At 59.5% G+C, this 25,623-nt stretch overlaps 1 protein-coding gene across 3 annotated transcripts; it reads left to right on the top strand.

Moving 5' to 3' along the window:
- Positions 1-6,267: 6,267 nt before the first annotated feature.
- Positions 6,268-17,326, top strand: SHISA7 (shisa family member 7). Of its 3 annotated transcripts, none has more exons than XR_007770164.1 (6): positions 6,288-6,635; positions 7,158-7,312; positions 11,503-11,568; positions 12,537-12,686; positions 13,231-15,298; positions 15,830-17,326. XR_007770164.1 is itself a non-coding variant. In XM_050927547.1 (5 exons), the coding sequence occupies exons 1-5, from the start codon at positions 6,292-6,294 to the stop codon at positions 13,812-13,814; spliced, it is 1,299 nt and encodes a 432-aa protein (XP_050783504.1). In that variant the 5' UTR covers positions 6,268-6,291; the 3' UTR covers positions 13,815-17,326. The 3 variants fall into 3 exon arrangements, 1 of the variants encoding a protein (XP_050783504.1); XR_007770163.1 differs by having other exon boundaries at positions 13,231-15,315; XM_050927547.1 differs by having other exon boundaries at positions 6,268-6,635; positions 13,231-17,326.
- Positions 17,327-25,623: the final 8,297 nt, after the last annotated feature.

Below are 25,623 nucleotides of genomic sequence, written 5' to 3'. Positions count from 1 at the left end.
GGAAGACGGGGTGTCTGAGATCAGGGGGTACCTGGACTCTATGATACAGCAGAGTGGACACAGGGGTTTCTCAGATTTGGGGGTTCCTAGGAGTTGTGATGCAGCAGAGGGGAGGCAGGAGTGTCTCATATTGTCACGGATTCCCAAGTCGTGCTCACTCATGGCCCCGTGCGGTCCATGGGGAGAACCCCCTTTCAGAGTGACATCCCTTCTCGGGGGTCCACTCTCTCTCAGGGGTTAAGCCCCTCCACCTCCTGTAGCCGCACCTCTCTGAGCCTTAGCTCAACTGTCTCTTGCCATGGACCCCCTCATGGAGTCCACTCACTCTGAACCCTCAGGGCCTCCACTCCCAGAGGGAATAATGCAACCTGTTCTCTAGACCAGTGGTCTCCAAAGTGAGGTGTGCCCACCCCAAGGGGTGCGCAAGAGGATCCTTGAGGGTGCGCAGCAGGAGGAGTGCTTTTTTTTTTTTTGCTTTGGCAAAAATGGTAGAGCTGGCACAGTGGGGGGGGAGGGCGTGCTCAGATATTTTTACTGAGAGGGGTCCGTGATCAAAAAAGTTTGATGACCACTGCTGTAGCCCAGAGCAACAGCCAGCGTAAAACAGGAGGGTTTATTGAGCATTGAACCCAGCACAGGAAACTCTCAGGGCCTTAGGCCTGGCCTCCCCCAGCCCAGGACATCCCAGTCTCCCTGCATCCAGGTGGGCTCTGCCTGCCCCCCATCTCCAGCCCAGAGCCCCCCTGCTTCCCAGCTGGGCATCTGATATCACCTCCCCCAGGCCCTGCCTCTGTCCATTGTCTTCGATCCAGGTAAACAGAGTCACCTGGCCTCTTCTCCCCTCTTCTGTCCTCTGGCCTCTCTGGCTGGAACCAGCTGGTTAAGTCACCGGGGTCCTCTCTTCGCAGCCCATTGTCCTCCCACTGGCCAGAACTGGCTGTGACTCCTGAGCTGGGCCTTCCGGTCCCTGGGTCCCCAGTCGCTGGGGTCTCCATTCTCCAGGCCATTGGCTGGGGTCCCAGTTCCCTCGCTGGTCCTCTGTAACAAAAAACTCCCTCTCCCCTCACCTCGTTAAACCAGTAACACCCAGGGAAACTGAGTCCCACCCCCTCTGCATGCAAACCATTGGAAAACCAAGGAAAAAACAAGAAACACCCTCCACTTCATCACACTCACATCTGGGGATACCCGGGGGCTGTGATACAGAAGAGGGGATCCAGGGGTGTCTCAGACCTGGGGTTACTGAGGGCTCTGATACAGCAGAGGGGATGTAGGGTTGTCTCAGATCTGGGGATAGCCGGGGGTTTGATATAGCAGAGGAGAGGCAGGGGACCAGGGGTGTCTCAGATCTGGGGGTACCTGGGGGCTCTGATACAGCAGAGGGAACACAGGGGTGTCTCAGATCTGTGGGTACTTGTGTGCTGTGATAAAGCAGAGGGGATGCAAGAGTGCCTCAGATCTCCGGGTACCTGGGGGCTATGATACAACAGAGAGGATGCAGGGGTGTCTCAGAGCTGGGGATTCCCAGGGGCTGTAATACAGCAGAGAATGACAGTGGGGTCTCAGATATTGGTGTATCAGTGTGCTCTGATGCAGCAGAGGGGACAAAGGGATGTCTCAGATCTGGGGGTGCCTGGGGGCTGTGATACAGCAGCAGAAGACACAGTATATTAGATCTGGTGATACCCGAGGGCTGTGATACAGCAGAGGGCAGGCAGGGGTGTCTCAGATCTGGGTGTAACCAGGGGTTGTGATGAAGCAGAGGAGACCCAGGGTGGTCTTAGGTCTGCGGGTTCCTATGAGCAGTGATACAGCAGAGGGGAGGTAGGGGTGTCTCAGAGCTGGGTGTTCCCAGGGGCTGTGATAAGGTACAAGGGGCATAGGGGTATCTCAGATCTGGGGATACCCTGGGGCTGTGATACAACAGAGGGATGCAGGGATGTCTCAGATCTGGGGGTACCCAGGGGCTGTGATCCAGGAGAGGGGACTGTAGCCCAGAGAGGGAACTTAGCTTTTCATTTAACGGTAACTTAAGGACTCCCCAGGCCTGTCGTTTGAAGTTTTATGGTCAGATTTGAGGCCTATGAGCCTTAGCATAAGGGGCCCAATGGTGATGCAGAGTTTTGGGGTGCTGACAACATTGGGGGGGAGGGGGGCATCTGTACCAAATGATACTGGCCAATCACAGGAACCCAGAACCGATACCATGTTGGGCTAATCTAGGAGAAAAACACCCTGTCTCCTGAGGGCGAACCCTTTTCCCAAAGCAATCACGCCAGAGCCCACCTCTGAGTCCTACCTGAAAACCCGGCGGCTGCGTTCACAAGGCAAGGCGGGGAGCATCCATTCCAAACTTTGTTAGGCCTTTCCTGGGCCGGGAGAAGAGCTCTGGGCAGCACGAAAGCACATCTTTCTCCCCGTCAGAAGCTGGTCTGGTGAACGATATGACCAGACCTGTCTTGTCTCTCAAATATCCTGGGACCAACGTGGTTGCAACAGCCCTGTCTAGTAAAATGTTGCAGTAATAGACTATTACGCTGCTATTTGGTACTGTTCTGTGGATAGATACACACCCTTTCTTGGGGAGCTGGTGGTAGCGAAACAGATGGGCATCCTACTCCGTCCCTGGCATGGCAGACGAGTCTGATAGTCTGGATCTCCCCCTTACATGGCGGTCTGGGCTGGATGGGTTCTGCGGATATTCATACAAATGCCCACCTCTAACTTACTCACCCTAGTGATGTTGGGGTGTCCTTCTGCGACAGGTTAGTCTATTACCCATCTTCACTTAAGATCATCGGTATCAATTCCTTGCCAAGGCAAGTTCTGAGTGAAGCATTGGATTGCTTGGCTTCACCCACGTTGCTGTGATTGGGGTATTTGGTCCACTGGATGGGGGACACCATGTTTTGTGACAGGCGTGTGTAAGACCCTTGGATCTTGAAAGGTGTTGATCATTGTAGTGGTGGAGATATGGCTGCTGGTTTTGCATCGGTTGTTCTGGCCAGGCCTGGTGCTGCTTTGAGTTGGTGGGTCCTGGTCTGTGGGGAGCTTGCTTCTGCGGCTAAGCTTGGAAAGGTTAGTAAGTTGTTGGAAGGCCAGAAGAGGAGGTTCAGAAAAGATTTCTCTCAGGATGGGGTCCCCATTGAGTATGGGTTGTAGTTGTGGGGTGTTAGTTTAATAGGCAGCAGGTTTAAAACAAACAAAGTATTTCTTCACCCAGTGCACAGTCAACCTGTGGAACTCTTTGCTGGAAGATGTTGTGAAGGCCAAGAGTATAACAGGGTTCAAAAAAGAACTAGATAAGTTCGTGGAGGACAGGTCCATCAATGGCTATTAGCCAGGATGGGCAGGGATGCTGTCCCTAGCCTCTAATTGCCACCTGGTGTTGGCCACTGTCAGCAGACAGGATACTAGGCTAGATGGACCTTTGGTCTGACCTAGTCTGGCCGTGCTTATGTTCTTACCTAGGCGTGTGCAGTCAGGGGAGGTTTTATTTCTGTATTGAAGCAGGTTCCCTTGGGGTATTTGGCTCACCCGTTCCATGATGCAATCGACTTTTCTGGCGGAGTGTCTTTGTTTGGGGATGGTGGTTTTCAGCGTGTTAAGGTGAATATCCCGGACTTCCTTCTCGGAGCGTATTCAGCAGTATTGGAGTGCCTGGTTGTAGATAACAGACCCCTTGGTGTGTTTGGGGTGGTGAGTGGTTCTGTGATGGTAACTGGGGTGATCCGTGGGTTTCTTGTATATGGTTGTCTGTCAGGTTCGAGCTGAAGAGGACCATGGTGCCCAGGAAGCTGATGTTAGTGTGTTCTAGGGATGGTTGTTGAAGCTGTGGTGGAAATTGATGAGGGAGGTTGGGCCATCTGCCCACAGGAAGAAAATATCATCGATGTAGCTCAGGTGCATCATTGGTTTTGTGGTGCATTTGTCCAGAACTTCTCCCAGGAGGTGGCCCATCCTCCCTGGGCAATTTATCCAAGTGCTTAACCACCCTGACAGCTAGGAAGTTTTTCCTAATGTCCAACCTAAACTGCCCTTGCTGCAATTTAAGCCCATTGCTTCTTGTCCTCCCTCGTCTTTGTAACAACCTTTTATGAACTTGAAAACTGTTATCACACCCTCTCTCCATTTTCTCTTCTCCAGACTAAACAAACCTGGTTTGTTTTTTTCAATCTTCCCTCACAGCTCATGTTTTCTAGACCTGAATCATTTTTGTTGCTCTTCTCTGGACTTTCTCCAATTTCTCCACATCTTTCCTGAAATGTGGCACCCAAAACTGGACACGATACTCCAGCTGAGGCCTAATCAGCGTGGAGTAGAGCAGAAGAATTATTTCTTGTGTCTTGCTTACAACACTCCTGCCAATACATCCCAGAAGGACGTTCCCTTTTTTTGCAACAGCGTTACAGTGTTGACTCATCTTTAGCTTGTGATCCACTCTGATCCCCAGATCCCTATCCTCCATACTCCTTCCTAGGCCGTCGTTCCCCATTTTGTATGTGTGTAACTGATTGTGCTTCCTGAGTGGAGCGCTTTGCATGGGTGCTTATTGAATTTCATCTTATTGACCTCAGACAATTTCTCCCGTTGGTGGAGATCATTTTGAATGTGCGCTCACCACTGACGCTAACCTCTCTGCCCAACCTTGTATTTAGCTGGGACTCTCTGAGTGCCTTTCACAGACCCAGAGACAAGCTCTCTAGAGCTGGACAGCTGGTATCTTTCTCCAACAGAAGTTAGTCCAATAACAGATATTCTCTCATCCGCTTCTCTCGTCTCCATTTTTATGTGGCTTGGAGTGTCTGAGGCTTTACAAATGGTGCACTAAAAGTTGCCTTAAGTTTTACTTTCCCCTCAGTATGTTGCACTTTGGGGATCCCAGCTTCAATCCCCTTGATTTTGTTGCGCCTGTTGCTGGGACTAGACCCCTACAATCCCCCAGCTCTTTAAACTAGTAATTCATTGGAAATCAATAATAATCAATAACCACTAAAGAATCAGACACCAGGATGCAAGGGTGTCTCAGATCTGAGGTTCCCAGGGTCTATGATATGGCAGAGGGGATGCAGGGGTGTCATAGTCCTGGGGTGCAATGGGGCCCTGATCCCAGTGACTCTGTGCCTGGGCAGTGCGTAGCGCAACAGGGCTAGGCTGACCAGAGAGCAACTGTGAAAAATCGGGACAGGGAGTGAAGGGTAAAAGGAGCCTATAGAAGAAAAAGCCCCAAATATCGGGATTATCCCTATAAAATTGGGACGTCTGGCACCCTAAACAGGGCCCTGATCTCTGTGATTCTGGGTCTCGGCAGTGCCCAGCGTGACGGGGCCCCAGTCTCGGTGACTCTGGGTCTGAGCGGCACCCAGTGTGACGAGGCCCCAATCTTGGTGACTCTGGGACTGGGCAGCTCCCGGCACGACAAGGCACCAACAGCCCCAACCTTGGTGACTTTGTGTCTGGGCAGCACCCGGAGCAACAGGGCCCCAATCTCAGTGACTGTGCCTGGGCAGTGCTCTGGCCATCCCCCCGATCTGCCCCCACTGGGCTCTGGGGAACAGATTTGCCACAGTTCATGCATCCGGAAGCCGAGCCTCTGAGGAAAACAGCCTGTCCCAGGAGTGAGGATGAGGATGTGCTAGTTGGGGTCATGGTGTGATAGTTGCGGACTCCCGCATCTCTCTCTCTGTCTCTCTGCAGATTTCTCTCTCGGATTCTTTTATATGGATTGATCCATTTTTTATAACCACAAGAAGGAACCAGCTAACGGGGCCCAGATGCCCTGACCTCCCTCCACAACTCTGCGCCTTGTCAAGGGACCCTTCTGTGCCCCCCCCGCCACCCAGTGCCATCTGCTGAGCCCCTTCATTCTCCCTACCCAGGGCTGTCTCACGGGACCCACCATATCCCCGCTCCGGTGCCAGCTCCCGGTGCATCTTCCATCTCCCCACCCCGTGCCCCCACATACACCCCAGCTTCTTTTGGGGCCCCTCCGCACCCTCCTCACCCCCACAACCCAGGGCTTCTCCCTGCCCCCCATTTGCCCGTCTCCCAGGGTCCCCCCAGTCCCCGCACACCATGTACCACCTGCTGACTGTCCTCCTCTGCGCTGCCCTGGAGGCTCTGAGCTGCCAGCCGGCCCTGGCGGTCCTCCAGGCCCCTCGTCCGGCCAACCACAGCCGGGCGCTGCCCAGCCTGCTGGCTCACCTCAAACGGCTGGTGGGGGTCAACAGCACGGGGGCGGGAGCCTGGGGGGGCCGGGCGGCCGAGACGTGCCAGGGCTACTACGACGTCATGGGCCAGTACGACGCGGCCTTCAACTGCACCACGGGCGGCTACCGCTTCTGCTGCGGCACGTGCCACTACCGCTTCTGCTGCGAGCACCGGGCCATGCGGCTGGAGCAGGGCCGCTGCACCAACGTGGAGACCCCCTTCTGGGCCCACACCCAGGCCAGCAGCACGGCTGGGCCTGGGGGCCGGGGGCCAGGGGGCTCTGAGGCCGCCCGCCAGCAGAGCAACAGCACCGTCTACGTGGTCTGCGGCGTCATCAGCTTCACCCTGGCCGTGGGCCTGGGCATCAAGGTGGCCTTCGGCAAGGCTTCCCGCCGGCCCCAGGGGCGGGAGATCAACATGCCCAGGTGGGGGGGGGAGAGTTGGGGGAGTTGGGAGCCAGGGGGAGGGGGCCATGGCTGGGAGAAGGGAGGGGGTCAGGGGAGGGGAGTGTCAGGGGTTAATGGGGAAGGGGGGAGTAGAGAGGCAGGGGGAGTTGGGGTGGAAGGAAGCAGGGGGAGTTGGGGGCTGGGGGAGGGGGCCATGGCTGGGAGAGAGGAGGAGAGGGGAAGGGATCGGGGTGGGGGGTCAAGGGGAGAGGTGAAGGTCAGAGGGAGGGGGGTGCCGGTGTGGGCCATGGGAAGGTGTGAAGGGGCTGGGTGTGGGGCATGGCAGTGGGGAGGGGGGCAGATGGGACAGTGTGGGGGGGCACCTAGTGGTGATGCCAGGCAGGGCAGCCCCAGGGTCTCTCTGGGCCCAGAGCCCCCTAGTGGTGAGGCCGGGAGGAGCAAGCTGGGGCAGCCCCAGGGGCTGGGGAGGGGGATTGTGCCCTGGCTGGGGGCCGTGTTACTTGGGGGTGTCTAAGGGGCGCTGCCCCCCGGCCCCCCCAGGGCTCTTGTTGACATTCTCAGGCACCAGGCTGGGACCAGCTCGCGCTCTGAGCGCAGCAATAGCACCACCCTCAACTCAGCTTCCCAGGACAACGGCCCGGCCCGTCCCCCGAAGAACCTTTACAACACCCTCAAGCCCTGCCAGAGCAACCACGGTAGGGACCGGGCACTGGGGGCGCTGGAATGCAGGGAGCAGGGTGGGGGGCTCAGGGGGGGTGCTGGGTGGCAGGAGTTGGGGAGGGGGGCTCAGCAGGGGGCGCTGGGCTGCGAGGAGAGGGATTGGGGCTCAGCCGGGGGCACTGGGCTGTGGGGAGCTGGGTGGGGGCTCGGCAGGGGGTGCTGGGCTGCAGGGAGGGGATGGGGGGCTTGGTAGGGGGCGCTGGGCTGCAGGGAGCGAGGCAGGGGTCTCAGCAGGGGATGCTGGGCAGCAGGGGGCAGGGCGAGGGGGCTCGGCAGGGAGCGCTGGGCTGCAGGGAGCTGGCAGGGGGCTCGGCAGGGGGCGCTGGGCTGCGAGAGGCAGAGCAGGGGCTCAGCAGGGGGTGCTGGGCTGCAGGGAGCGGGGCAGGGATCGCAGCAGGGGCCAGGGCGGGGGGCTCGGCAGGGGGCTGCAGGGAGTGGGATTGGGGCTCAGCAGGGGGTGCTGGGCTGCAGGGAGCAGGGCAGGGATCGCAGCAGGGGCCAGGGCGGGTGGCTCGGCAGGGGGCTGCAGGGAGCGGGATTGGGGCTCAGCAGGGGGCGCTGGGCTGCAGGGACCAGGGCAGGTGGCTCAGCAAGGGGTGCTGGGCTGCAGGGAGGGGGCAGGGCACTGTCTCCCCACAGCCTTATGTACTGTGTGTGTGCCCGCATTAGGGGCGTGCACTGGGTGTGTGTCTGGGATATCCCCCATATTGCTGCCCACCCCCTCCTGCCCCCCAGTAGCCCAGCTCCCAGCCCCCCACCCCCAGCTGCTCCAGCATCAGCAGTTTCTCTTCCAAGGACACTGAGCAGAGTCGGGCTGGGAGGCTCTGTGCCAGGGGCTTGGACATCCTTGGGGAGTCCCTGGCACCCACTGACCTTGGTGCATCCCTTGCCCCACAGGCTGTTAACCCACTGAGTGCCTCCCCTGCCCTCCTGCCTCCCGCGGGGAACACAGGCCATGCCAAGAGATGCTGGGGGGATACGTGTCCCACAATCCTCTGCCAGCTGGGCAGGTGGGCATGAGGGTATTTGTTTGAGCACCCCACAAGGAAGCTGGATATCAGGGCAGATGAACCCATGGGGCTGATCTGCGGGGCAAGCAGGGGGGGTCGGGGTGTGCGGCAGGGCAGACTATGGGGCCAGCATCCTAGGGCCGGCACTAGGGGGTTAGATCTGGGGATGACAAGGAAGGAGTGGATTAGTCGACTCCATAGTCAGTACAGCCCCTCCCAGATGCTCAATCCTCTCCCATCACCAAGGGGCCCCATTTCCCGATGGAGCCCCCCTGTGGGGAGAGGGGGGCGCATTGTCCATGGATTGGTCAGGCTGCCCTCTCCCTCTGCCAGGGCCCCTCGGGGGGTCGGCTTGCTGAGACCAAACAAACTCAGGTCACACTCGGGGCTGTTAAATAGGCCTGGGACTGGTTGGATAGAGGTCGGCACCCGCTGGAGGAGAGAGGCCCCATGCCCCATTCCCTGCCCCCCTGAGCCAGCCAGTCCCTGCCCTGGGGCCAGATGGGAGCCGGTGCCCCCTAGAGGGGAAAGTCCCTGGGCCCCATTCCCCAATCCCTTGAGCCAGCCAGACCCCACCCTGGGGCCGGATGGAAGCTGGTGCCCCCTAGAGAGGAAAGTCCCTGGGCCCCATTCCCTGCCCCAAGTGAAGCTTTGGGCAATGGTACTTGGGAGCCTGTGGTTTCTGGGCCCAGGCACAGGCATTACCGCACAGGCATGGTGGGAGATCGCGGTTTGCCATGGCAACCACTGCTAGCTGTCATGGGGTGTCTGTGGCTGAGCATTCATGGCGGGGCTGGGGCGGGGGGGCGGTGGCTGAGTCATTCCCTCCCCCCCCCATCCCCAGGGGATCAGAAATCCTCCTTGAGGCATGTTCTGTTAAAGGGGGATTATGGGGTCTTGGATGGGGGAATCTAAAGCAGGGAGTGGGGGGAGCAGAGAAATTGGGGATGGGTCCCAGCAGCTGGGGGGGCGAGAAGAGTACAGGTTGGGGGTGGATTAGGGAAGGGTCCCAGAAGCTGGGGGGGTGAGGGGAGTGCATGTGGGGGCAGATTGGGGAGGGGTCCCAGCAGCTGAGGGGCAAGCCAGGGGGCATTAGCAGGGGTCAGGGTGGGCTGTAAGTTTAACTCCATCCTGCTGCTCCACATCGCCTCCTGTGGGGTGCGGGATCCCCCTTCCCTTGCCAGCCCAAACGGATGCCTTGTGCTGCCATGACATGGTGGCTGGACCCCAGAAGTGGCTGCATTTGGGAGGCGATGCAGCCCTTGTTCTGCTTGGCATGGGGGCCAGGTATTTCCGTATGTTGGGAGGGGATGGAGACACCCCTGGTCATGAACTGAGGCACTTCTCTAGCACCCGTCACCGTAACATTTGGGCTCCTCCCAACAGGGCTCCCTGGCGCGGGCAAGTGGGACAATTTGTCCCAGGTGCTAGGCCCTACAGGGGCCCCCATGAGAATATAGCATTCTATAGTATTGCAACTTTTTTTATGGAAGGGGCTCCCAAAATTGCTTTGCCCCAGGCCTCCTGAATCCTCTGGGCAGCCCTGCCTCCCGCTGTTCTCCTGACACACCCAGGGAGGCAGGGCTGTCATCCCCATTGTGCAGGGGGGAAACTGAGGCAGGTCCATGCAGCTGGGACTTCAGAGGCTGCTGCTCCATGCAAGGAACAGGCCAGGGGACTAGAACTGCTCACTGTTCATGGGGTGTGAATTCATTTTCCAGGGTCGGCTCCGGGGTCTCCTCAGTGGGGGGCCACATGGGTGTTTTGGAGGCACTGGAGGTTCATTCGCCCAGAGCCCCAGCCTCAACCCCATCTCCCGCGCCTAGGAATTGGGGCCCATTGAATATTCTTTGGGGGGCAAATTTCCCATTTGTGGCCCCCTGCCTGTAATGCCAGCCCTGAGCCTTCCCTACCATTCCACACTCCCCTAGCAGAGCCAGGAGAGAACCCAGGAGTCCTGGCTTCCAGCCCCCACCGGCTCTAATTACTAGCCCCCCCTCCCCGCCCGCCCCTCCCTGAGACAGGGATAGAACCCAGGCGTCCTGGCTCCCAGCCCCTCCCCCGGCTCTAACTACTAGCCCGCCCTGAGCCAGGGGGAGAACCCAGGCGTCCTGGCTCCCGCTGGGGTGCGCCCTGGAAGTTGGGCAGCTTTATGCGGGCCATGGGAGACACCCAGTGGCTGTTTGGGGAATGGCAGGTTTCTTCATTGCTCTGCTCCAGAGAGTATCCGTCCAACCCTCCTCTGCACCCCCACATCCCCCCAATCTCTCCATCCATCCCTCCTCCCCCTGCACCCCCAGATCTCCCGATCTCTCCATCAATCCATCCCTCCTCCAGCACCCCCAGGTCCCCCCAATCCCTCCACCCATCCCCTGCACCCCCACATCTCCCCGCTCCCTCCCTCCATTATTCCCCTGCACTCCTGCAATCCCTCTATCTCTCCATCCCCTGCACCCCCACAGCCCCCTGATCCCTCCACCCCTCTGTCCCCTGCACCCCAACATCCCCCGGATCCCTTCATCCATCCCTCCCCTGCATCCCCACATCCCCCAATCACTCCATCCATCCCTCTTCTGCACCCCCACATCACCCCACTCCCTCCCTCCATTATTTCCCTGCACGCCCAAATCCCCCAATCCCTCCATCCCCTGCACCTGCACCCCCAATCCCTCCATCCCCTTCACCTCCACATTGCCCCAATCCCTCCATCCCTCCCCCTGCACCCCAACATCCCCCAATCCCTCCATCCATCCATCCCGTGCACCCCCACATCTCCCCACTTCCTCCCTCCATTATTCCCCTGCACCCCCAAATCCCCCAATCCCTCCCTCCATTCCTCCCCTGCACCCATGCCCCTGATCCCTCCATCCCCTGCACCTCCATATTGCCCCAATCCCTCCATCCATCCCCTGCACCCCAACATCCCCCAGATCTTTTCATCCATCCCTCCCCTGCACCCCCACATTGCCCTGACCCCTCCCTCCATCTATCCATCCCCTGCACCCTCACATCCCCCGATCCATCCCCTGCACCCCCACATTCCCACTCACCCCAGAGGTGTCTGCCCTCGCTCATTCCCTTTAAGGGGCTGGGTTTGGGTGGTGAGGCTTTGGGGGGTTTTGCCCCCAGACTAATCACCTAGCTTTGCCTTGCAGACAACATGCACCACAACTACGTGCACCTCAACGTGAGCAGCCCAAAGCATCACGCCGCTACGCTGGGTAGGTGATGGGCCGGGGCGGGGGGCTCAGGGCCCAGGGGAAGGGGACCCCGTTTTCTCACCCGAGCTGCCCCATGGAATCAGAATCCTCCAGCCGGGAAAGGGAGTGGGGGCGGGGGGAGAAAAAATGGCCAAGAGATTTAATGTCTCTGCCCCTCCCCCAATCCCCTCTTCCTGGCCCTCTCCCTCCTGACCCCTCTCCCCACACTCCCTCTTCCCCTCCCCCAAACCCCTCCCTCTACCTGTCCCCTCCTCCTCCCTCCCCACACTCCCTCTTCCCCCTCCCCAAACCCCTCCCTCCACCTGTCCCCTCCCCCTCCCTCCTGACCCCTCTCCCCACACTCCCTCTTCTCTTCCCCAAACCCCTCCCTCTACCTATCCCCTCCTCCTCCCTCCTGACTCCCCTCCCCACACTCCCTCTTCCCTTCCCCAAACCCCTCCCTCCACCTGTCCCCTCCCCTTCCCTCCTGACCCATCTCCCCACACTCCCTCTTCCCTTCCCCAAACCCCTCCCTCCACCTGTCCCCTCCCCTTCCCTCCTGACTCCCCTCCCCACACTCCCTCTTCCCCTTCCCCAAACCCCTCCCTCTACCTATCCCCTCCTCCTCCCTCCTGACTGCTCTCCCCACACTCCCTCTTCCCTTCCCCAAACCCCTCCCTCTACCTATCCCCTCCTCCTCCCTCCTGACCCATCTCCCCACACTCCCTCTTCCCTTCCCCAAACCCCTCCCTCTACCTATCCCCTCCTCCTCCCTCCTGACCCATCTCCCCACACTCCCTCTTCCCTTCCCCAAACCCCTCCCTCTACCTATCCCCTCCTCCTCCCTCCTGACTCCCCTCCCCACACTCCCTCTTCCCTTCCCCAAACCCCTCCCTCCACCTGTCCCCTCCCCTTCCCTCCTGACCCCTCTCCCCACACTCCCTCTTCCCTTCCCATCCTCTCCACTCTCTTTCTGCCCCCCCCCGCAGACTGGCGAGTGCATCACACCCCCACATTGGGCCTGAAGTACAACTCACTCACCTGCTCCCGCTCCTTCCACAACCTCTCGCACCTGCCCCCGTCCTACGAGTCGGCCGTCAAGTCGGAGCTCAGCCGCTACTCCTCGCTCAAGAGGCTGGGTGAGCCAGGGGCCCTGCCACTAGGGGGCGCTCACAGCCCGACCCCACCGCTGCCACCAGCCCCTGGGGACTTGCCCTGGGGCCAGAGCTGGCCTGGGGGAGAATGGGGTCCAGGGCCTTTCCCCTCTAGGGGATGTCAGCTCCCATCCGGCCCCGGGGGGTGGGACTGGCTGGCTCAGGGGGGCGGGGAATGGGGCAGGGGGTCTCTCCCCTCTAGGGGGCGCCCTCTGTTCCCAGGACTGACTGGCAGCCTGTGGGTGAAATGAATTCACTCACAGTGGCCCGGTCCGGCCATGGAGCCTGTGAGTGTGCAAAGGAGAGTTGGTCACATTGTCCATTATTTCCCATCCCCTCTGCCCCTCCCGTCCTGCCTTTGCCCCTCTCATTCCCTCTGCCCCGCCCCTCCTGCCTTTGCTCCTCCCATCCCCCTGCCCTGCCCCGCCTCTGCTGCCTTTGCCCCTCCCATCCCCCTGCTCCGCCCCTCCTGCCTTTGCCCCTCCCATCCCCCCCGGCCCTCCCCTGCTGCCTTTGCCCCCCACCCCAGCGGAGAAGGACATGGACGAGCTGTACCTGAAACGGCGGCACCTGGCCGAACTGACGCGGGGCACGCTGCCCCTGCACGCCATGAAGATGAACTACGACCGCTACGGGGAGGCGGCCCAGCACCCGCGACGGGTGATGTCCCAGGAACACATCCTCTCGGACGGCTACCGCCCCTCCCCCTACGACTGCCCCGGCCCCCGGGAGCGGGTCGTCTCCCACGAGCGGCTGCTCTCCCGCGAGGCCCTGCACTCCCAGGAGCCTCTGCTCTCGCCCGAGCGCCTGCACCAGGGCACGGGGCCCTTCCAGGAGTTGCGGCTGGGCCACCAGAAGGCCCTGTCCCAGACCAACATCTGCGCCGCCGGCACCCCGCTGCTCGAACGCCACCAAGGGCACAAGATGAACTCCCACCCCCCCTCCGCCAATGCCGCCCAGGCCGCCTGGGAAGTGGGCAGCAACCACACGGCCAGCCGGCGCCAGGGCTTTGGTGCCCGTCGCCAGAGCACCATCGAGCAGCTGCAATTCATTCCTGGGCACCACCCCAGCCAGCATCTCCGCACCGGGAGCAAGAACGAGGTCACCGTGTGAGGGCCCAGCTCAGGTGGACTCAACTTTCCAAGGCCATAGCTCTCTTCCTGCTCCTCCTCTGCGTCTTCCCCCATCCTTCACGTCTTCTTTCTTGGACTGGGCGGCCTGCCGGGCTTCAAGGTCTTTGCTGGGCTTTGGTGGCATCCGCCTTTGATGACCTCAGCGCCACGGGCCCTGTCAACTTTTGATGATGTCAGGGTCACGTTGAACCATCCACGCTGGATGACGTCAGGCCCTGAGGCCCTGTCGACGTTGGGTGACGTCGAGATTGCCTTGTCTCCATCCATGTTAGATGATGTCCACTATTGGTGACATCACTGCTGCAGGCCTTCTTGACTTGTGATGATGTCAAGATTGCCTTGGGCCCGTCCATGTTGGGTGATCTCAGCGCCACGGGCCCTGTCAACTTTTGATGATGTCAGCGTCGCGTTGAACCCATCCACGTTGGATGACGTCAGCACCTTGGAGCATGTCAATATTGGGTGATGTCCAGATTGCCTTGTCTCCGTCCATGTTAGATGATGTCAGTGCCCTGGGCTCTGTTGCCTTTTGATAATGTCAGGATTGTGTTGAGCCTCTCCAAGACTGATGACATCAGGGCTGGGGGCCCTCTCAACTTTTGATGATGTCAAGATTGCCTGGGGCCCATCCCTGTTGGGTGACATCAGCACTATGAGCCTTGCTGATATTTGATGATGGCAAGACTGTGTTCGACCCATCCACATTGGGTGACATCAGCGCCCAGGGCTCTGTTGACATTGGACGAGGTCATGATTGCTTTGGACCCATCCACATTCAATTATGTCAAATTGCTTTTGGCCCGTTCACCGACATCAGCGCTGTGGGCCCTGTTGATGGTTGATGATGTCAGGACAGTCAGGCCTGTCCATATGGGATTACGTCAGTGCTGTGGTTGTGTCAACATTTGATTCCATCAGGACCAGCTGTCCTGTTGACTTTTGATGATGATGTCAGCACTGGCCATCTTTGATGACATCTGCACTGTGGCCCTTGTCTATGTGTCATGATGTCAGTAAGTACTACCAAGCCTGTCAACCTGTGATGATGTAAACACTGTGGGTCAACCTTTGATGATGCCAAGAGGGCTCTCAACCTCTGCCATCAATACCGTATCCATCTCATGACATCAACACTGTGGACCTTGTCGGTGATTGATAACATGAGTGCTGTGGGCCTTGTCGATGTCTGATGACATCATCGCCATTTCATAGTCTCAACACTATGGACCTCGTCGACCGTGGATGATGCCAGTGTCCTGGGCACCAGCCTATTGGTTTTGACATCAGACCAGTGGCTCCATTGCTGATTGACGATGCCTGTTCACTGGACGTTGTTACTGATGATGTCACAGTGGTTGGCCTGGTCAGTAGTTGAGGAGATCAAGCCCTGCCAGGCCTTGACAACCCTTGATGATGTCAGCACTGCGGACTTTGTCGGTGATGGATGATGTCAAGATCATTGGGGTCTGTTGATGTTTAAGGTCGGCCCTGTTGATAATTCGGTGATGTCAGCTCTGTGGACCTGGTTCCTTTTTTTGATGACATCAGCACTGTGGGCCTTGTCTATCTTTTGATGATGTCAGTGCTATGGACCCAGTCCACTTGTTGATGATGTCACTGCTGTGGACCCAATCCCCTTTTTTATGACATCACAACTGTGGACCTGGCCTGCTTTTTGATGCTGTCGCCTCCAGAGGTGCGGCCCCCTCTTTTGAGACTTAGCCTGCTCTGTGATGTCACACCCGCTGGCCCCATCCGTTCGATGAGGATGCCACGGTGCCTTCCGATGACATCACTGCTCTCCTCCAGCAGGCCGGATGCCCTCCGGCGCCGGGGTGGGAGCAAGCAGCGGCCCCCTCACCCCGGATCTCATGGCCGGGGCTGGGAGCTCATCACGTGGGCCGTGATGCGGCCAAACCTCCACTTCCATCCCATCCCACCGCTGCCCCCTATGTACATATCTTTATATAGCGCTCTCTGGTTTCTCTCTTCCAGTGCTTCGGCTCTTTGGATTTCCAGCCCACTCCACTGCCATGGGGCTGGGGAGCGCCAGCCCCCACCCCTCCAGCACACGTGAATGTAGTTTGAACAGCCTCAGCTCTTTCGAACCCCACCCTTCTCTCCCCAAGATGATGGGTCACCCCCACGCTGCGGGGGGACTGGGTCTTCGTATCACGCCTTTTTCTTTATTTCTCTTCTGTTTCTTCGCGGGCCGCTTGCTAGGCCCTGGGATCTTCGATCTCATCACCCACTAGAGTTCTGACGGGTCTCAGCCTCAAATCTTTTCATCCCTTCATCCTTGTTGTGCGCTCCGATCCCTCCCATCCGATGCCAAAACACGCTCCTCTTCTGCACTGCGGTATGCCTACGGGGCATGGCCGGCTGCTACCCATACAGAGGCGCTGAGATGGGGTCCTGCCGTGCTGGGCACTGCACAGATATCGTCACTGAGAGCGGAGGCCCGTCAGGCCAGGCGCTGCCCAGACACAGAGTCACTGAGATCGGGGCCCCATTGCGCCAGGCACTGCCCAGACACAAGCATCGTCGAGATTGGGGCCTCGTCGCTCCGGGCACTGCCCAGATACACGCTATCTGTGTCTTCCTCACAGAGTTCTCCATCTAAACGTATCAAAACCAACTGGAACCCAGGCTATCCCGCAGGGCTCCCTCTCCCCTTCATGGCTGTACCACAAATAGTGGCTTATAGGCCACGTACCACCGTAGCTCTTTAGCCCAGGCGCTACACAATCTCATTCTTCCCCAAGGCATTAGGAACTCCCGAGGGCCTTGGCATGGCTTCTGGTGCAGAATGTCCGGCCTTAAATAAAACCCCTCTCCTCACACTGGCTCGTGACGTCAGGGGATTCTCTGCAACCCTGTGAGGCAGTAGCTTAAAAACCAATACAAGGAGCGGCTTTACTGCTATATGGTTAGTCTGCGGAACTCCCCACCACAGGATGTCACTGTAGCCACAAGCTTAGGCGTCTTCAAAGGATCAGCTTCTCTAGGGGTGACTGTGACTCACAGCAATTCAACTGGTCTCTCTGTCGCAAATCTCTTCAGCCGGGGTTATAACTCAAGAGCTAAAATCATTTCAAGCCAACCCCCTGGGTGAGTCATTCCATATCTGGGATGTGTCGTCCCTTCCTCTGAAGCAGGTCTGTAGAGACTGCTGGTGGAGACGGGATACCGGGCTAGATGGGCCGGCCCCATTGGTCAGTTGTTAGACTCCTGTGATTTGGGTGAGGGGTGTGCTTCGGTGTTTGGGGTGCCTGTCTCAAGCGCCTGATTGTGAGAGAGGCGGGTGCTCAGTGCTGCCAGCTAATTGGGAATGCCTTGGTGGCATCCGGAAATCACAGGAACAGAGGAAATTGACTGGAGCCGATTAATGGGCCCATCTGGCCCATCCCATCTCTGACCGTGACCAGTATCGGATGCTTCAGGGGAAGGTGGTTAAAGCAGAAGGTTTGAGGAGTCAGGACTCCTGGGGTCTATCCCTGGGGAGGGGAGGGTTGGGGGGGGAGGGGGTCAGGGTGTCAGGACTCCTGAGTTCCATTCCCCCTAAAACCGGTTTGATATCCCTTCCCATGTTACGATCCCGCCGGATAGTCCTGTTCTCCATAGATTCTGGGGCCTGTTGCGAGCGCTGAGATCACCTAGTCTGGCCTCCGGCGTAATGCAGGCTGGACCTGTCCACTCCCCTTTTGAACCGCCCTGAATTCTTGGTCTCAATGACTCCCTGTGGTGGTGAGTTCCCCAGGCTCGATCCACATCATGTGGAAAAAAAGCATTGCCTTTAACTCCCATTGTCCTTCGAGCCAGTCTCTCCGGCTCCCCTCCCTGCCCCCCCTTTCAAAACACCACCCCTGCCACCTGAGAAGGCCACTCCCTTTAAGGGTCAGGCTGCAGGGCATGCCAGGCGGGAGGGGTTAGTATTTGATTTTTTAGGGTCCCCTTTCGAGGGGCAATTTTCTCTCTCCCTGCCTGACCATCCAGGGGTGGCAAAGCTCTAAGCTTTCCTCTCCGGATGGGGAGCCCCAGCCTCCAACCTTCCCCTCCCCGAGCTCAATTCCTCCCCCCTTCTCAGGATCTTTGGGTGAGGTCAGCTGGGCTCTGCCCCCTTGACTTCACTGGTGCCATAGGGCATGGAATAGCCACGGCTCAGGACGCCCCGGCACTGACCCACATCTGCCCCTATGGGTCCCAGGGGGCAGGGAATAGCCACAACTCAGGGCACCCCAGCCATGCCCCCGATCTGCCCCCATGGGCCCTGGAGGGCAAGGAATAGCCACAGTGTTGGATGCCCCAATCTGTCCCCTACCGCCCGCCGGGTGGCAGCACCCTCACCCTGGCCCCACGCCGGCTCAGGCAGAGCAGGACTCCTCGTGGGGGCTGGACTCCGCTGAAGCAGCACTCAGGGGCCCGAGCGTCCGCCGAGGCAGGGTGTGGAGGGTTCGGGGGAGAAGCTTGGGGGATTTCTGCCCCCCAACACTGGCGACGGCAGCACAAGCCATTCCTCCGTCCCCCCACCCCTGCCTCCACACTACATTGTGTTCCTGCGATTTGTGGGGGACCCCCTTTGCCCCCCCATTCCTTCCCATCTCCCTCCTCAGACATCCCCCCCCCCGCTGAACTCGAATCAAGGGCTAATGTTTCCTCTTCCTCCCCGCCTCACCCCAGGGGTATTTTTGTGTTGGGGGGGGAGCAGGTTGGGGTGGGGAGGGTCAGGGTTTTGTTGCTGTTGTTGTTGTTTTTTGGAAGCGTCTCAATGCAAAACTTTCCCCTGATGGGGGGGACCCCAGGCTTGGTGGGGAGATCCCCTGGGTCTGCTGCCCTCCCCCCATCTTGGCTTTGGGGGGCAGAGGGAGCCAAGCCATTGGCTCCATTCACCCTGCCCTTTGCCCCCCAATTTGAGCCATCACCACCCCCCAAATAATCCCAGGGATTTTGGATCTTCCCAGTCAGCTCAGACCCAAGATGGGAGTGCGGGAGCGACCAGTTTGAGAGACCACCATGGGCCTCCCTTGTGTGGCCCTCCTGGGGGGGGGTGTCACAGAGTGCCCCCCTTCGGTCCCATGCCTCCAAGCATAAGCCATAGTTGACCAGGTGTGGGTTGGGTCCCTGGATGAACAGCCATTCGGCCAGGACGGGACCCAGCACCCACTGTTAGAGGAAAGGTGCTGAGATGTGAGGGGACTGGTTGCGGGGGATCCCTAGTCACCCCACGTTGCTGGGAGCTGGGGGGAGGGCGGTCATGGCAGCCTCGGGGGTTGTACAGAGAGGATGGGGGCAGTATGAGTGGGGGGTGGGGACTTGGTGGGAGGTGTGAGGGGAATGTGGCGGGAGGTGGGAAGTTGGGAAAAATGGGATGGCAGAGGTGGGGGGGTTGGCAGGAGGAATGGGGGGGACAGGGGAGGTGTGTCAGGAATGTGGGGGATGGCAGGAGGTTTTAGGGGATGGCAGAGGTCGGGGGGTCAGTGGGAGGTGGCGGGATTGGCAGGAGAAATGTGGGGGGACGGGAAGTGTGTAAGGAATGTGGGGGATGGCAGGAGGTTTTGGGGGATGGCGGGAGGTGTGGGGGGATGATGGAGGTGGGGGGCTTGGCAGGAGGAATGTGGGGGGACAGCTGAGGTGTTTGAGGAATGTGGGGGGGATGGCGGGAGGTGTGGTGGGATGACAGAAGTGGGGGACGGCACAGGTGTGGGAGGAACGTGGGGGACAGCGTTTGGGGGTTGGTGTGAAGTGCGTGAGGAATGTGGGGGGACAGCAGAGGTGTGAGGGGTCGCTGGGGGGTGCAGGGGTTGGCAGGAGGTGGGAGGGGCTGCGTGGGTTGTATATGTAGAGAACGTGTGTATGGGGCGCATGGGAGCCGTGCCGGGTTGTGCCCGGCTGTGGGCATTGGGTATGTTGGCACGCGCACAGCGGGATCTGGGGAGGCTCAGCAGGGACGCAATGTGTGTTGCCTGAGACCCAGCTCTCCCTGCCCCTCGCAGGGCCAGGGGCCTGTACCCCCCGGAGACCAGAACCCACCAGCTGGGCCAATCCCCCCACCCCATGCTCAGCACTCACTCCCCATCGGAGTCCACGGCACATCCTCCCCTCCAGGGCTGGGCCATGTCGCTCCTCCGCCTCGTAGCCCAGTTCTGGAGAACTCCCGGCACAATGCCGAGGGGCCCAGGGCTGGGCTGTGTCGCTCCTCCGCCCTGTAGCCCAGTTCTGGAGAACTCCTGGCCTGATGCCGAGAGGCACCCAGGGCTGGGCCGTGTTGCTCCTCTGCCCCATGGCCCGGTTCTGGAGAACTCCCGGCCCGATGCTGAGGGGCCGGTTCTGGAGAACTCCCAGCCCGATGCTGAGGGGTCAGTTCTGGAGAACTCCTGCCACGATGCCGAGGGGCACCCAGGGCTGGGCCGGGCCAGTTCTGGAGAACTCCTGGCCCGATGCCGAGAGGCACCCAGAGCTGGGCCATGTCGCTCCTCCGCCCCATGGCCCGGTTCTGGAGAACTCCCGGCACGATGCCAAGAGGCTGGTTCTTCAGCCCCCGGGTGTCTTGTTTTGCATTTTTTTTAACAGAAAAAAATAAATGAAACGGTGTCTTCTATTTTTAGAACCGCGACTGTTTTGACCAGTCGCGTCACACGCGCTAAGGGTTAAGCCATAGGCTCTGACTGGAAAGCCCAACCTCGGCTTGCGAGGTGCCCTCCCCCCTCCTGATCGGCGCTGACTCCAGCCCCGTCTCCTTTGCCGGCCAGCAGGTACGGTGGTGCCTTCCGCTAAGTTCTGTGCGATCGGACGGGCACGTCGGCCCCCCGGCTCCCACGCTCAGGGTGTGACCGGCCTCGAAGCTGGCCTGGGCCTCGCTTTGTGGCCACCTGGCTCTTGTCGCTCCTCAGGAGTCCCTACTACGTGGGAGCTCCCCCGACCCGGCAGAACGAGGCGCACGGTGTCAGCGCCTAGCGGTGCTTGTGGGCGGGGGGCCTGGGTCCTGAGCCCTGGGTAACAGCTGTATAAACGGCCCATAACGGGGGTCATCGCTGAGCGACTTGTTACTGCTCGTTCACCCTCTGCCATTCATGGTCTGTTAGGCACTTGGCAGCGCGCTAGTAGTGAGCTTGTGTGTCTCAATAGTCATTTGCTATTCACTCCTCCCTGTCCCCGGTTCACTGCTCACTGTTCACTTCTTTATTCACTTCCAGTATCCCTGTTCACTGCTCACCATTCACTATTAGTCATTTGCTATTCATTGTTCAATCTCACCATTCACTGCTCACCATTCACAATTAGTTATTTGCTATTCACTGTTCACTGTCCCCATTTACTCCTCACCATTTACTATTAGTTATTTGCTATTCGTTGTTCAATCTCACCATTCACTGCTCACTGTTCACTATTAGTCATTTTCTGTTCACTATCCCTGTTCACTACTGTCTGCTCATTAGTTATTTACTATTCACTATCCCTATTCACTGCTCACTATTCACTATTAGTTATTTGCTATTCACTGTTCACTGTTCCCATTCATTACTCACCATTCGCTATCAGTTATTTGCTATTCACTGTTCACTGTCCCCATTCACTGCTCACCGTTCACTATTAGTTATTTGCTATTCGTTGTTCACTGTCCCCATTCACTGCTCACCGTTCACTATTAGTTATTTGCTATTCGTTGTTCACTGTCCCCATTCACTGCTCACGTTCACTATTAGTTATTTGCTATTCGTTGTTCACTGTCCCCATACACTGCTCACCGTTCACTATTAGTTATTTGCTATTCGTTGTTCACTGTCCCCATTCACTGCTCACGTTCACTATTAGTTATTTGCTATTCGTTGTTCACTGTCCCCATTCACTGCTCACGTTCACTATTAGTTATTTGCTATTCGTTGTTCACTGTCCCCATTCACTGCTCACCGTTCACTATTAGTTATTTGCTATTCGTTGTTCACTGTCCCCATTCACTGCTCACGTTCACTATTAGTTATTTGCTATTCGTTGTTCACTGTCCCCATTCACTGCTCACGTTCACTATTAGTTATTTGCTATTCGTTGTTCACTGTCCCCATTCACTGCTCACGTTCACTATTAGTTATTTGCTATTCGTTGTTCACTGTCCCCATTCACTGCTCACCATTCACTGTTAGTTATTTGCTGTTAACCATGCACATTCCGTACTCGCTGCTCACTATTAGCTATTTGCTATTCACCGTTCACACTCCCCACTCACTGCTCACCATTTCACTCTTCACTGTTCATTGCCTGCTATGCAGTTTGCACTCTCAGATATTGCTCACTATTCTTTATTCACTATTTGGCCCTCGTGTTTCACTCCTTGATAGACATTATTTCCAGTTCACGGTGTCGCTCGCTCTCTACCGTGCACTGTTCTTCTTTCTCTTGTCACCGTTTCTCATTAAGACCCTCTCGTTCCCCGTCCGCGGTGCTCTGCACACGATTCCCTCTTCATCGCTCACTCTTCCCTGTGTCTTCGGGCTAGTTCTCATTCCTTTGCTGCTCTTGGCTCGTTGGCTGCTAGCCGCTACTCGCCAGTGGCCGTTGGCTCCTCCTCACCTGCCCGGCCATTTCGAGAAAGGCCCAGGAAGCCAGCGGGCAGCCAATCCCACGCACCGCGAGATCAACCCACTGGGGAGCCCTGCCATGCGCCAACGGGCAGAGTGTCCTGTGACCAATCGCTTGGGCTCCTGTAGCTCAAACCCAGGGAAATCAGGGCCAAACCCAGGGGAACAGGAGGGGCCTTAGCAGCAGGTCCTTCCAATAACCAGCTGCTGAGAACGGGGAACCCATTTCCCCTGCCGCACGTCGACTCGTCTTTGGCCAGCAGAGGCTGCGGTTCCAGGTGTACCCCGAACATGCCATCTGTGGACAAACAGGGGAGCGCTGCCCCCTGGTGAGCCCCTGCCCCGCTTTCCACAGCACAGCGCCCCCTGCTGAGCCCCTGTCCTGCTCCCCACAGCACAGCGCCACCTGCTGAGCCCCTGCCCCGCTTCCCACAGCACAGCGCCCCCTGCTGAGCCCCTACCCCGCTTCCCACAGCACAGCGCCCCCTGCTGAGCCCCTGCCCCGCTTCCCGCAGCACAGCGCCCCCTGCTGAGCCCCTGCCCCGCTTCCCGCAGCACAGCGCCCCCTGCTGAGCCCCTGCCCCGCTTCCCGCAGCACAGCGCCCCCTGCTGAGCCCCTGCCCCGCTTCCCGCAGCACAGCGCCCCCTGCTGAGCCCCTGCCCCGCTTCCCGCAGCACAGTGCCCCCTGCTGAGCCCCTGCCCTGCTTCCCGCAGCACAGTGCCCCCTGCTGAGCCCCTGCCCTGCTTCCCACAGCACAGCACCCGCCACCCCACATTATAGCACCCTCTGCTGATCCCCCACCCTGCTCCCTGCAGCCCAGCACCCCCTGCTGAGCCCTGGCCCTGCTCCCCGCAGCCCAGCACCCTCTGCTGAGCCCCCCGCCCCACAGCACAGTGCCCCCTGCTGAGCCCCTGCAACACAGCACCCCTACCCCATATTATAGCACCCTCTGCTGATCCCCCACCCTGCTCCCTGCAGCCCAGCACCCCCTGCTGAGCCTTGGCCCTGCTCCCCGCAGCCCAGCGCCCTCTGCTGAGCCCCCTGCCCCACAGCACAGCGCCCCCTGCTGAGCCCCCGCCCCACCCCCGCAACACAGAACCCCCATCCCATATTATAGCACCCTCCGCTGAGCCCCCACCCTGCTCCCTGCAGCCCAGCACCCCCCGCTCAGCTCCGCACCCTGCTCCCCGCAGCACAGTGCCCCTCGCCCCACTCCCCACAGTATAGCACCCTCTGCTGAGCCCCCACCCTGCTCCCCACAGCATAGGACCCCCTGCTCAGCCCCCTACCCTACAGCAGAGCACCCCCTGCCCCAGACCCCTCAGCACAGTGGCCCCTGCTGAGCCCCCCCCTGCTCCCTGCAGCATGGCGCCACCTAGCACCACACTGGGGTATCGGGGCCTGCACAGACTGCCTGGGGAGAGCGCCCCCTAGTGAGCAAAGGGCCCATGTAGCCTGGTACCCTGCCCTCTCTCTGTCCCCCCCCAATACGATCCATGGGCCCATCTAGCTCAGTATCCCACCCCCTGCCCGCCCCCTCCGGAGCAGACCCGTTGGCCCATCTAGCCCAGTCTCTGACCCCGGCTGATCTCACCTCTGGCAGTGGGCAGCACCTGCTGCCTCAGAGGTGGGTACAAGGACACCCCCGGTGGGCAGCTGGGGAGCAGCCTTCCAAACCCCAGTGCAGCAGGCAGAGTCGGGGGTGGGGGGTCACCCTTCTGGCTGTGAACTCCCCCTGGCCTGGCAAGAGGGTTCACGTGCCTTTAGGTCACCGTCTGCGACCGCCTACCCCGGCAGCACCCGGGGTGGGAGCCCCATCCGGCTGCAAAACAAACGCAGCCCCTGGATCGCACAGAACTCGGAAGGCGCCAGAACCAAATCAGGTTAATTTAAACGGAATTTCAAAAAGAAAAAAACCACCCTAATAATGAATAATAATCAAAGTAATTAACTACCGACTCAATGAATCAGGGGACCACGCCAGCGGGTGCGGCAAATCTCGAAGGACTCTGGGCTTAACCCATAGACCAGTGACTTCATATGTATTTAGAGAAATGAAGTTGTTATAAAGTACCCGGGAATTGCTGTAATTTTTGGATTTTGAATAAACTGATGTTTTCTGCTGCTGGTTATGAGTCCTCCCCGCGCTGTTACTCACGACAACGTGCAGACGCGGCCCCTCTAGGGCGGCGGTTGGGGGCCGGTTGTATAGGGACCCCTCACCTGCCGCTGGGATGTGGTCCCTCTGGAGTGGGGCAGGGAGCTGGGCATACGGGGACCCCTAGCTTGGTGCTGGGACGTGTCCCCTCTGGGGTGGGGGTGGGAGCTGGTTATACAGGGGGACCCTACCCAGCACTGAGATGTGGCCCCTCTGGCATGGGAACGGGGACTGGTTATCTGGGGACCTCTCGCCTGGCGCTGGGATGCGGCCTCTCTGGGGTAGGATGTGGAGGCTGGGTACCTGGGGACCCCTTGCCTGGAGCTGGGATGCGGCCTCTCTGGGGTGGAGCATGGGGCCTGGGTACCCGGGTACCCCTCACCAGGCACTGGGATGGGGTACCTCTGGGGTGGAGCGCGGGGGCTGGGTACCTGGGGACCCCTCGCCTGGCGCTGGGATGCAGCCCCTCTGGGGCAGAATGTGGGCGCTGGGTACCCAGGGACCCCTTGCCAGGCACTGGGGTGCGGGCCCTCTGGGGCAGGATGTGGGGGCGGGGTACCCGGGGACCCCTCGCCAGATGCTGGGATGTGGTACCTCTGGGGTGGAGTGCGGGGGCTGGGTACCCAGGAACCCCTCGCCTGGCGCTGGGATGCGGCCTCTCTGGGGCAGGATGTGGAGGCTGGGTACCTGGGGACCCCTTGCCCGGCACTGGGATGCAGCCCCTCTGGGGTGGAGCATGGGGCCTGGGTACCCGGGTACCCCTCACCAGGCACTGGGATGCGGTACCTCTGGGGTGGAGCGTGGGGGCTGGGTACCCGGGGACCCCTCGCCTGGCGCTGGGATGCAGCCCCTCTGGGGCAGAATGTGGGAGCTGGGTACCCAGGGACTCCTTGCCAGGCACTGGGGTGTGGGCCCTCTGGGGCAGGATGTGGGGGTGGGGTACCCGGGGACCCCTCGCCAGATGCTGGGATGTGGTACCTCTGGGGTGGAGCGTGGGGGCTGGGTACCCAGGAACCCCTCGCCTGGCGCTGGGATGCGGCCCCTCTGGGGCATGAT

The sequence above is a fragment of the Gopherus flavomarginatus genome, chromosome 18, assembly GCF_025201925.1.
Source record: "Gopherus flavomarginatus isolate rGopFla2 chromosome 18, rGopFla2.mat.asm, whole genome shotgun sequence".
NCBI lineage: Eukaryota > Metazoa > Chordata > Testudines > Testudinidae > Gopherus > Gopherus flavomarginatus.
The sequence above is the reverse complement of the archived record's forward strand: the minus strand, read 5'-3'. Positions and strand labels throughout refer to the sequence as shown.

Bases quoted from the DNA above. Each gene is read 5' to 3' on its own strand.
- SHISA7 (XM_050927547.1), top strand. From the start codon at position 6,292: ATGGGCCAGTACGACGCGGCCTTCAACTGCACCACGGGCGGCTACCGC. The intron at 7,313-11,502 runs GTAGGGACCGGG...TTTGCCTTGCAG, and splicing joins GCCCTGCCAGAGCAACCACG to ACAACATGCACCACAACTAC. The intron at 12,687-13,230 runs GTGAGCCAGGGG...CCCCCACCCCAG, and splicing joins CTCCTCGCTCAAGAGGCTGG to CGGAGAAGGACATGGACGAG.